This window comes from Aulonocara sp. 'chitande type north' Nkhata Bay, linkage group LG15 (genome assembly GCF_057382095.1).
Source record: "Aulonocara sp. 'chitande type north' Nkhata Bay isolate Kocher_YH1m ecotype deep benthic linkage group LG15, A_spYH_male_GT1.1, whole genome shotgun sequence".
Taxonomy (NCBI): domain Eukaryota; kingdom Metazoa; phylum Chordata; class Actinopteri; order Cichliformes; family Cichlidae; genus Aulonocara; species Aulonocara sp. 'chitande type north' Nkhata Bay.
Genome location: NC_141358.1, coordinates 37,280,571 through 37,293,230, shown reverse-complemented (window position 1 = coordinate 37,293,230; position 12,660 = coordinate 37,280,571). Strand labels below are relative to the sequence as shown.

At 38.7% G+C, this 12,660-nt stretch overlaps 1 protein-coding gene across 1 annotated transcript in view; it reads left to right on the top strand.

Annotated features, from left to right (window-relative positions):
• Positions 1-12,660, top strand: part of nr5a2 (nuclear receptor subfamily 5, group A, member 2) — a 69,583-nt gene that overhangs the window by 2,293 nt on the left and 54,630 nt on the right. Inside the window, exons 2-3 of the mRNA XM_086263253.1 lie at positions 1,605-1,723; positions 5,298-5,439. Of these exons, the coding sequence (XP_086119379.1) occupies positions 1,605-1,723; positions 5,298-5,439 (261 nt within the window). The remainder of the gene's footprint in view (positions 1-1,604; positions 1,724-5,297; positions 5,440-12,660) is intronic.

The following is a 12,660-nucleotide window of genomic DNA, read 5'->3' as shown; positions in this document are numbered from 1 at the left end:
ACGTCGCGTCATGTGCTGTTAGAGCTCCTTAAAAGGCGAAATTCACTGTACAAAATAATGGAAACACCATAGCAATGACAATTGAAAGAAAGAAAATATTTGGATAGGATCCTGTAAAATAAATATTCATTATTGTCGGCCTCAGGACGGACACCCCTCGGATATCTTAATTTATTATTTCCTTTCCACTGCGTCATCACTTCAGAACTGCAACCAGGGCTCGGATAGTGTTTATTTTCTTTTTGAAAAGGCGTCCAAAATGCACCTGCGGTACGTCGTAAGAACAGGCCTTTAAAATCGTGTCCTTCTTGCGCTTTAACGCAGAAGAAAGTTCGAAAATCGAGCTTGCTTTGAGTTTCTGTGGAAGGAAATAAAAGAAAAGGGAAAAAACGGAGCTTGGTGGAACTTGTTGCTTCAGCTGGGATACGCTGATCCCAGCAGGGCAACGCGCTAACAAACTAGAAATCATGTCTAATTAATAGGTCTCGGAGAGAGCAGATGAGTGGATTTTGAAGTCGAGCAGTACTAATAGCCCATGTAAAGACATTGGAAGGCGTAGTTGACAAAATATTTCCACTTTTACAGCCATATCCACTGTGGTTTCCTTTTTGATCCTGCCTGCTTTTTATGATTAGTGCCATAAAGACTTTTGTAACTGTTGTAAAAGTCAGCATGCCCGTTTGCTTGTAGCGCTGTCACACACAGAGACTTATGCAGGTGGGTATTTCTAACAGGGCAAAGAGGGCTAGACACCTCAGAAATAGTCGTACTTGTATGTAGACTATTAAGACCTAAATATAAAAAAAAAAAAGAGGGGGGGGGGGGAGAGAAAAGGAGGAAAATCTGCAAGGAAGGTGAGGGAATTTTTATGCTTTTCCTCCTTTATTTAAAATTACATAATTAGTTATTTCCAGCGTTTGTCATTATTTTCTCTTCAGTATAAATAATGGCTAAAACTCGGTAACCAGGAAAATTATGAATTGAGAACTTTTAAAATGCAGCGCACAGCTCCACATAAAATGTGTGTACCAATATAAAGCAAATAAAATTAAATGGCCTGTAGTACTGTGGCTGATTCTTAAATAGAGAAAAATAATGTTGGTTCAAGTTGGGTTTGGATGGGGGGGGTTTCTCCCTCGCCTGCAGAGATAAGGGCTTCTCTGTGTCTTCATTTGTCTGTGGGCGGTAACATTTTCTCCTCCAATCCTTAAGTCTAATATCTCTCGATTTCCCCCAGCGATTTCACGACTCGGATACATATTGCATATGTATGAGGCTCACTTTCATGAGCTTCTTTTTATTATCATTATTATTATTTTGGCTCCTGTCTGAGACGGATGTAGAAGAGCAGAGGAAGAGGGAGTAATAAATGATCGCGTCCTCTCAGCTCTATCCAAAAGCTACTATTCGTCGTTTTTTGCTCCTCAAATTTAACCTTAAAAAAAGTCTTCTGGAACTTTGAAAAATCTCATTAATTTGCCCCGCGCGATTCCGCACCCTCTTTCATCCATGGATGGATGATAGAGGGCTTTTTTGAAAAAGAGATTCCCCGGCACTGAAATAGACTTCTCTCTGTGTATGTGTCTCCGTGTGTCCTCCTCCAGCCCCTCAGTTAAAAATGATGGACTACTCATATGACGAAGACCTGGACGAGATGTGTCCCGTGTGCGGAGACAAGGTTTCAGGGTATCACTACGGACTTTTGACCTGCGAAAGCTGCAAGGTTGGTGCCCCCAATTCCCTAAATAGAAAACAAATGCTGCACGATTTAAGCAAGAAGTTGCCTATTAACATAAAGTGTGCATGGTACTGTGTGCCTGTGGTGACCTCTGATTAACTGCTTCGATGTATAAAATATTCAAGTGCACTCTTGTCTATCGTTGTGCAGTGTCATGCAATTATATATGTCCAGTTATTTGTATTAGCCTCTGAAGTCCCTGTAGGGCATCAACATGTGTCACTATGAGGCTTACACAGACTAAACTGTGGTCTTCATGAGTTTAATGCGCTCTCTGATATTATACTTCCTCTTGTGTCAGCCATTTTCCTAAATACTATGGGCTACCCACTGTGAAGAAAACTGCTTATCTGGATGGTGTCATTTCTGTCCTTCTCTCTCTTTTTTTGCATGCCAAGCATTTAAGCAGATTTTTTTTAAAGAATGATTTGCAACAAGTGTAATATTAGAGCAACATTTCAGCTCCTCACCATTAACACTGCAGGAAAACCAACAGTAAAGAGGCCAGGGGTCAAATATTGTTGTGACAGTTGATCTAACAAACTCTTCCTGTGAGTGTCAGAGGATTTTTGTAAAGTGTGGAACGGCTTGGAAAAGACACTGGAGTTCAAAAGCAGGCAAAGAGTGTTTGCAAATTATTATGTTGTTTTTTTGTTTTTTTTTTGCAACCACCAACCACAGGAGGTGTGCGTGTGTGTGGTGGGGGGGCTTTAACCCACGAAGGAAAGCGTACAATAGAGTTTCTGTTTGCACAGGCTTGCACCCTGCTGTCTAAAACTCTCATCACAAGTTCATTAAGACCTCAACAGCACGACGTTTCCATGTGCAGGCTAATAATGAAGCCACGCAAATCAAACTGTTAAAGCTTAATTTGAGATCTATCAACAACCTATTTGTCTCCTTCTGCATCTTTCCACTGTTCCCCTCAGCAGAGCAAACAGGCATTTCCCAAGTTTTTCCCCCTCAACTAGTAAAGCTGTCAGCACAAAATTAAGCTAAGACAAATGTCTCTGTGTTAACACTATTCAGTGTAAAATTGCAGCTCCTCAGTAATGATGTGCTAGTGCACATTTCTTGCCTATGTGGTCATTATTCAAAGCAGATGTTATAGATTTTATCCCATATTATGACCTTGAAATGCTAAGCATTTGCTTGAAGGGAGCAGTCAGTGGCATCTCTGCTGCTTTTCAGGCTCAGCGAAGGCTCACGCAGGACAGCCAGTCCACACATTTTCCAGTTTGGCTGAAACACTGCCGTGCATGTATGGAAGCACACACGATGCAGATGAAGAGGTCTTTGATAAAGTGCTGTGTATGCTTGCTGAAACATTAATAATATTGATACTCACCTGAAGCTTGTCATTGATTATCTCTAAAATGAAGGCAGCCTGTCCCGTTAAAAGTATAATCACCGGTACTCGACAGATTCATTTTGACATTAAACACACTCTGTTAGATAGGCAGAGCGATCCATATCCATTGTGTCTCCTGAACAAAGCTGGATAAACAGAGCAGCTACATTGTAGTCTCGGCCTTACGTATACGACATTCTTTTTTTCTTATGCACTATCAGAATAAATAATTTCCTTTAATTTTTCTAATTTTTGTAATTTTGAAGTAATGTCATAATTTTTCTCGAGCCTGCACCACTCTCCTCTTCCACCCTTTGAGCCCCAGGAGCAAAGTTGTGAATAACGCTCGTTATCAGGGTCACATTTTTTTTGAGCTTTGCTTTGGCTTCCATATTTGAGCTGACACACACAGATACACAAATACACAAATACACAACACATACACACACACACACACACACACACACACACATACAGATCCTTATCCCCAATTGATTTACCACATCCCTAAACCCACCTTTGCACTCAACAAGTGTACATGCAAACACAGACACACATCCCCCTTTATCCATGCACACAGACACTTTCAGTTCATACACACCAGCATGCGTAAAGTAAAAATGGTACCTTCTTGTTGAAGTAAAAATAAGTGAACAATGAAATGGGCTACATTAGTCAACAGCTCTTTTTGTGTTTTTTTATTTGGGGGGAGGGGGGGGGGGGCTAGCTGTGTGAGCACAGAGGAATGACCTGAAAATGCTGAAACTACAAACAACAAATTAGAGGTCAGTGCTTAGATGCACGGCGCTCATATCAAACATTCAAAGGGATGTTTTTTTTAATTTATCAAGTGAGACAGAAAGACACAAGAAAGAAAAATGGTGTAGCAGGAGAAAAGGTCAGAGGACATCAAGCAGTGAAATACAGTGAAATTCATTTTGTTTTTCTTTCTGAGTTGCTGTTTGTATTGAAAAAGAGTAAATTGCATTTCCTGGTGTGTGTGTGTGTGTGTGTGCAGAAATACCAAGTTGACACCAAGTTAACATGAATTTTGTGAATTTTAGATACTTTTGCAGCATATACTTTCACGCTAGGAAGGATGATTTTTTTGATTTCATGTCAATTAGTACGCAATTTATTTCGTTGGTTATTTTGTAAATTTGTCAAGGCAACAAATGTTGCTTGTAGCTGTGCAAATGAACCTCAACTTGGAGCTTTTCAGTGAGGTGTCGTCGGCTTCTCCTGACGATGTACTGTGTGTCTTTTATAGCACGCTTGAATCCACTTTGGTCCAGATATTTATAACACACACTGTGTGCTAAATGGAAAATTGGAGAGAAAGTTCTCTCTGAAGCATGGATTTCTTGGCACTGAGAAGTCGATAATCCAAAAACCGCGTGCACTGCCTTTTTTTTTTCTTTTTTTTGACAGGTCAGGCAATGCAGATTGTCAATTAAATTTGTGTCTGGTGAAATATTGATAGCCACCGGTTCTTTTTTATTTTTATTTTATTTTAAAGACCAGGTTTACGGATTCTCCTCCTAGGTTATGGATCTAGAATACGTTAATACCATCTTCCCTTCGTTTGATTTTCACTGCTGCTGCTGATAATAAATTCCATGTTGCAGGTATGAATCTCTGTAATCCCGGAACTGTGAATTATGGATATAATTTATTGGATTTTTTGGGCTCCTGCACTCATATTTTTCAATAATTAAGTGCAGAGTTGAAAAGATGCTTACTCTGTAATTCCCAGAGTCTTTTACTTGAACAGAGAATATTGAAAATATGAATGCAATTTTGACAGGAAACAAATTATAATTCCTGACTTTTATGAAGTAGTTTGCAATGCAATGAAAAGATTAGCTGTCAAGTAAAAGTATGTGAAACGGGCATATCTGCAGCATTTTTTTATTTAAAGCAAAATAAATTATTAAATGAATATAAATGAATTGTAAATACTCAGTTTTCATTAAGAGTTCAAAGTGTGTCTGCTTCATATATATCGCATCTACACATGTCTATAAAGCACCACATCAATGGGCATATAGCTTTTAAAACTTGCATGTGCGTGCGTGCGTGTGTGTGTGTGTGTGTGTGTATCCATTAAGTCTGTCCCTCTCCATCTGTCTGGGAGTGTGAATGGGCCAATTACCATTGCATTGCAGGGGTCAAGCGGGTTGACGTCTTAATTGGTTCTCTCCACAGGGCTTCTTCAAGCGCACCGTCCAGAACAACAAGCGTTACACATGTATAGAGAACCAGAGCTGCCAGATTGACAAGACCCAGAGAAAGCGCTGCCCATACTGCCGCTTCCAAAAGTGCCTCACCGTCGGCATGAAGCTAGAAGGTACAAAAACATATTTGTGTTACGCAGTTTAGCTTATCGACTCAACTAGAAATTACAAGCTTTGCTGATGTTTGGCTTCTGTAATTTGAATTAATTTTGGCTTAAACATGGGAAACTGTTGGGAAGCAATGTGTTCAGCGTGCATCAGCAGCGGTGCATTATGTGTAATGGTTAATAGTCTTTTCTGCATTAATCATATGTGTTGCTTGCAAAGTCTCACTCCTTAAAGTAACCAGTAACTATAGAATGAATGTGGTGGAGAAAAAAGAAATAATCTGTCTTATGTTTTCTGGACTGTATGAGGAGTAAAACAGGAGATACTCAGCTAAGATACCTCAAAATTCCTGTAGTTAAGTACTCGCAATTACATTCCACTGCTGCCTATAACAAGTCAGCATCTAAGCCACTTGAATGCACTACACAGCCTCCAGGTTTGCTTTGACCAGAAGTCCTTCAAAATTACATTTTACTCAGAATATCGATGTTTTTTATAGCACTTATACAGTACTGTTTTTTTACAACTTCATGAATAGTTTACCACATATTTAGTCTATTCTGGGGTTTTATAGTAAACACTACTCACTAAAATATGATCTCGATGTTACAGTACACATCTGCAGAAGTGGAAAAGCAGATACAGGCTGGGGGGTTTTCTTTCTTTCTTTCTTTTACATTGTGTGTGCTGCACCATATATTTTTCAAGATATGATGCCTGTTTGCAATTACTGTTTCTGAAAGTTGTGGAGGAAAAAATTATAACATCGAGCAGTTAAAATTGGAGGTTGAGTGCTTCTGGACTTGCACAGAGGTGTTTTAAAAAACCTCTACCCAAGTTCTGGTGAAATGACACGGCCAGTCTTTTTTCCATTAATTCACAGCTGAGCTGCACATTAGCTTTTGGTGGAAAGTATTCGTCCATGATCAATATGCATGTGAATAATTTCCTCCCATTGAGATATCCACTATTTAGAAGATGGTTAATATGTGCTCTGACAAAATGATTGCTCGTACGAAAGGAGAGGAATATATTTATTTAAACATTTAACGGTGAACATCTCAGTAATAGCCACTCTATACAGAGAACCTTGTAAAGTGAAGCCTCTCATTTCAAACCAGTGCCTTGAAATCCAGTATGGCTTATTAGTGTTTGTCACGGGGTCAGGGGGTGCTGGGGGTATCTGGTAGCCGTTGTGCACTTAGAGTTGCCAGACAAAGTAATAGATAAAATATTAGACTTGGCAGCAGACTGAGAATGGTAATGATGATACTTTTGGCTGGCTGTTTTGAGGCCTCTTTGTTTAATTTGAACACGGCTCAGAACCCTGGTCAAACATGCCCATTCAGAACTGACAGGACTGCAGGCAAAAAGAAGGGGAGGGTTCAGCTTTTTCAAAAATAATATTTAAAACTGCCAGTTTTCCCTCACATACATTGATGATGCATTCTCTTCTGAAATCATTACATTTGGAGTGAATAAAGGGGCCTGAAGGTCATCTTTCCATTACAGCTTTGAAAGAAAAACTACATTAAAGCCAATGGTTGCAGCTGATTTGGTCCTACAAAATTACTTCAGTATTTTTAATAAAAGCAGCCGTTCTGCTATTCATCTCGTTTCAGTTTGATATTAAGACAAAATTCTTCACCCATTTGAAATTCAAACTAAATTAAAAATCCCAAGATCCCTGAAATGATCACATGCAACTAAGCAAAGTTAATATGTTAAAGAAATAAGACCCTTAGAGGATGAAAGTATAGCAAAGACAGCCTAACTAAAATCTTTCCGGAGGCTTCTCCCTTTACCTGCCATGTGTGGTTTAATTAATTGCCGTTAATAGTGAATGGCCGCTGGGCAGAATGTCCCGGCCTGTCATTTTCCAGCTGACAAGGGTGGGGAGGGGGTAGCATTTGATTTGTTTTGCTGGCGGTAACTTTCAGCTCGGGGGCAAGACGGGCCCTGCAGCACTTTGTCAGGGGCCAGAAGCTGCAATGGGTGACTCCTGCCACAGCTGGTAAAGACCTCCCATGCAGAACGGCTGACACCCCTCACCACACACACACAAACTTTGCACACACATAGAGCTCTCACCGGTAAACACATGCATATATTCATGAGAAGCCCAAGAAAGGTGTTCAGAAGGCCACAGGCAAGAGGGAGAAGCTGTCATTTCATCTGAAAGAATGTGTACAATAGCAAAAGGAGGTTTGGGGTCATGTGCTTTGTTATTACAATCTTTTCATTCCATTACACAGCAGCTTGCAGCAACATGTGATTTCAGGGCATCAAGTGGAAACCAAATGTGAGGAAATCTTGAAAGTTGACTTAAATTGCATTTTTGGGCCCTTACTTTAGGCCGTGCAGCGTTTGAGACTAGTGTAATGGAGGTAGCACTAAAGAGGTTTGTGTGTCTGTGTGTGAGAACCCTAATCTGTTTACACAGTCACATTTATGGTATGTAGTTATTGTCAAGGTTAGAATAGTTTTTAGAAATTTGAATGTAACTCTGCTCTATGTTACTGCAATGCCCTTTATAGTTAACAATATGCAACCGCTTGTGTTTCACTTTATCCCCGGACTAAGAGCTCAGTCCTGACTGTTCTGACACAACAACAAAAAAACTTTACATTTCAATGACGTCAGACGGAAATAATTTAAACATTGCTGCAACACATCACATTCTCCTCCGCATGCTTTTGCTGCAGGATAAGTGATTTACCTCTGACCCAGTTTGTTCAAATTCAAGATGTTTGCTGAAACAAACACTGCCTAACTTACAGTTAGAATAACGCTTGCAGAGATTGCATTTAAATTATTAAATTAACCCCAAATTTAATCCCAACAATTAACCATCAGACTAATTTGGATGAGAGTGATCTTAACCCCAATATTTAAGCTGTGTTTCTCTTCTTCTCATTTATTAAAAGTACAGTAAATATTGTCTATTTTGTGGTCATTCAGTCAATGCATCATTTTCTTTCATTTTTGGAGGATTTTTCCTATTAAAGAACAAAAAAATGAAAGAAAAACACACAAGCAAACATGGTGACGATGGGTCGGGCACATGCTGTATAGCATGTCTAGCTGTAGTAACTCAATAAGATATCAAAAGAAAAAAGATTTGATCCATTAGAACGTCATTCACTAAAGCTGATGAAGCGTGCCCTTTCCAAACAGCTCCCACTGGCGCAATTTTCTTTTTTGCTCAGTAATACAGTAGTTGCCTTGCATCATATGCTTCACTGAACTGCTTAATATTTCCTTCAAGAATACATCAAAGACAGGGCATAACAGTTGTATTTGCGATACTAAGAGTTTAAATCAGCATTGGTTCCACTGTGTAAGGAAAGAGAAGATGCATAATGTTTTGTTGTCGTCTTGATGTATTTCAACAGACACAAAGAACGCAAAGCTTAATGATGTAATACAAGTTACTGACAGTTTCCTGCACATATTAAAGCGGACAGAATATTTTTGAACTAGTAAATATAAATTAGGTTTTTGAACTGCAATTATTTTTTACATTGCAGTCCTCTGTAACATGTAAATTTATTAAGAGCCCCTCTGCTGAAATTAGCAGCACCGGCTGAGTGTTTGTATATTCTTCCTTGTATCCCTCTTGTTCCAATTTTTTATTTCCTCCCTGTCTCCATCTTCCTCGCTCTGATTTGTCTTCCATCAGCCTCCTAGTATCCGCAGTGGAAGCCGGGGAGCTGTCCCATTACTTATGCATAGGTATCATAGGTATTCATGTGTGTGCATGGGATAGGGCGCATCCAGAGCAGGGGCCGGGGCCCCGACATGACAAACAGGGTGTCAGCAAGTCTCCGCGGGACCCATTAATATGCCGGCAGCCGACAGGGATCCTCACCTACGCATGCTTAATATTCCTGTATATTAAACAACCATAAATCAGAGGATATAAGCAGCGAGGGCTGTATGTGTGATGTCTTCGAGAGTTTTAGTGGCTATGTGTAGGTGTCTGCTGAGATATTGTACTTGCTATAAAAATTCAGAGTGTGCATGTGCTTGTGTTTGTACATGTTTGAGAGGTACAGGGGGCATTGGACACTTGGGAGATGATGGTTTGGTCAGTTTTGGAATTTGTGGATGATGTGTGCCTGGGTTTATGCATTTGTTGTGCTCTCAAATATTTAAAAAAAGGTGAACTCAGAATGTAAGGTCGCATTAGCCTTTTAGCCTAGCTTTGGCCCCAAAGCCTCATAGCTAACTCAGGATATCCCCTCGCTCAGACACAGTGATAAAATAAAGTTGAGTCTTAGTACATGAAGACAAAAAAGGAATTTTCCTTCCTTAAAAAAATGAAATACCAGCAAAAATATTTTAATTATTAAAAATCAAAATGAAACTTAGAAGTATTCTAACTGTACAAAATAGCAAAACAACTAAATATGGAATATTAAACAATGGGTCACTCTCTTCTAAATCTTGTAAGGATGAATACATTTGTTTAAATGAATCAGCTTCCCCGAGTTATGAGCTGTCAGAATGCAGGTAGCACAGGCTGAAGAGGAGGAGTGGCAGCAATCTTTCACTGTATTTTAATAATAAAGCAAAGACCTAGGCAGAGTTATAATTGATTGAAAAACCTCCCTTTTAGAATTGTTTCCAATTTCTCACTTTTAATCTGATTTGATGCTCAGTTCTGGTAAAATAATTATAGTGGCTGATTTTAACATTCGTTTATATGTTGAAAATATCAGCACTCACACTGCAGCTAATTTATTATTAGACTCAACTGGCTTTTTTCAAAATGTAAATGAGTTCACTCAACATCAACTCAAAGATTAGACTTAAAGTAAAGTCTAATAGATTTAAATGGATAAAATAGATTTAATGAAGCTTTATCTTCTTCAGTGACATGTCACAACACGATGCAAAGCCGCTACTTAAACTTAACAACCATGATTAAAATTTATGGGATAATTATTTAGTTAATAATGTTGCATTGTACATGACTGGATACTGGCTCTTCTGAAAAAGGAGGCAACAAATCCATACTCTTGATGCCCGGTTATAACTCACAAATGCACATACTAAAGCAGATAACCCGTACGCTGGGGAGAAAATGGCATTTCAGTGATTCAGAAGACCTTCGTTTGGCATAGAAAACTAGTTTGTTACTCTATAAAAAAAAAAGCCCTCCATAAAGCTATGACATGTTACTGTTCATCACGGATAGTGGAAAACCCAGGTTTGTTTTCATCATTGTAGCCAGGCTGTCATAGAGTCAGACTCTGTTGAACCTAGTATTCCTTTAACTTGTACTAGTAATGACTTTGAATTTCATCACAGGTATAAATAAAAAAAATCCTATACTTGATCCAGCTAACTCAGCTTATTGTAAACCAATTTTCTTACCTTCCTCTTATAAAATAGCTAACTGATCATTTTCAGGGGAAGGTCTATTTAAAGAGTTTCAATAATGATTTAGAGTTCATCACAGCACAGTAACAGCACTACTAAGAGTTGTGTGGACTCATCTCTGTGGTTGTCCTGTGCAGCATTCAAACCACTGATTACAATATTTTACTCCAGAAATGACAAAGATTGCACTGTGGGTATTAAATAAATTGGGGTGCAATGGTTTGAATCTGTCTAATAGACTAATACTAATACTAATACTTTTGACATTATACATGTTTCAGTTGAGCAATATTATTAGAAAACACTGTAAACATTTTCATTGCTATGCAGATAATACCCAGCTATATCTAGCTGTGAAGTCATATGACAAAATCAAAAAGTTACATTACAGGAATGTTTTAAAGATATAAAACCTGGATCCTCTTTAATTTTCTCCTCCTAAATTCAGACAAAATTGAGGTTATTATATATGTCCCAAATAATGTCCCAAAAATCCTTACAAGTATGGCATCTGACCGGATACTTACTCTGGATGGCCACTTTCACCACCAGTAACACTGTGAGAAATCATGGAATCATTTTTGACTAAGACATGTCATTCAGGGTGTTGGACTATCTCCTTATTATCAGATTGTTGTAAAAACTCTTTAAAAACTTTTAATCAAAAATGCTGCAGTGATAGTATGAACAGGAACAAGAAGAAGAGACTATATTTCTCTTGCTTCTCTTCATTGGCTCGTTAAATTTGAAATTAAAATCCTTCTCCTCAGACTCAAAGTAGTAAATGGTCTCGCCCCGTCAAATCTTAAAAACCTGATAGTACCATATTATTCTAATTGAGCATTTCAGACTTCAGGGTTACTTGTGGTTCCTAGAATTTCTAAAAGTAGAATGGGAGGCAGCGTGATTAGTTATGCTGCTCTAGGCTCAGGTTGCTGCTACAGGTTTCTTCCTGCTAAATGGGAGATTTTCCTTCCCACTGTTTCCAAGTGCTTATTTACAGAGGTTCCCTTGATTTTTAGGGGATTTTTTTACAGAATACTGCAGAGTCCTTGAAGCCCCTTGAAGTGATTCTTGAATATCATTAGTGCATTGGTGCAATATAAATCAACCTAAATTGAACTTTTAATGTTTTGTCTCCATATATGCATTGTCCTCTTGCATTACTCACATCTTTTTCATTTACAATCTCAGGTTTGTGCACTTCTCTTTATTTTTGCCTCCGCCTTTATATCACCCAAATATTTGTCACATTTCCATACAACTCCTGTCAACCTCTGTCAATCAAGCTACGTGTGCAGTACATGCACCTTGTTATTTTTGTTATTGTATTTTTGTTCTTGCTTGCTTTTTTGTAGGCGGTTGTCATTGTCTTATGTAATATTCAGTTACACAAGTCTATGCCTCTAAAATCAGAAACAACACAAACATCCCTTACCTGACAACGCTGCCAATAAGTTTAAGTTTCAGTCTGCAACAGTCTGCAAAGTTTTTGTTAAAAGGAAATTCAGTTACTGTTGGAAATTTCAGTTTTTAACGGAGTGACTTTTTTCCCATGCTTTTCATCCTTTAAACTTACAGCATCATAAGATTTGTTTTTCATCATAGGCTGAGTCTGTGCAGCATCCAACCCTTTAACATTTCTCCACCTCACTCACACCCATTCATCCTCTACCCCAATACACAGGCATGTACCATCCTCCTCCCTCCTTTCCCTCCCCCTTGTATATTAATCTGTGTTACATGAATGCAAATCACCTTGTTTAATTAGACACAAAGAGTCTGTGTGTAAGTGTGTGTGTATGTGTGTGTGGTGGCAAGACCAACACCCCCCAAAC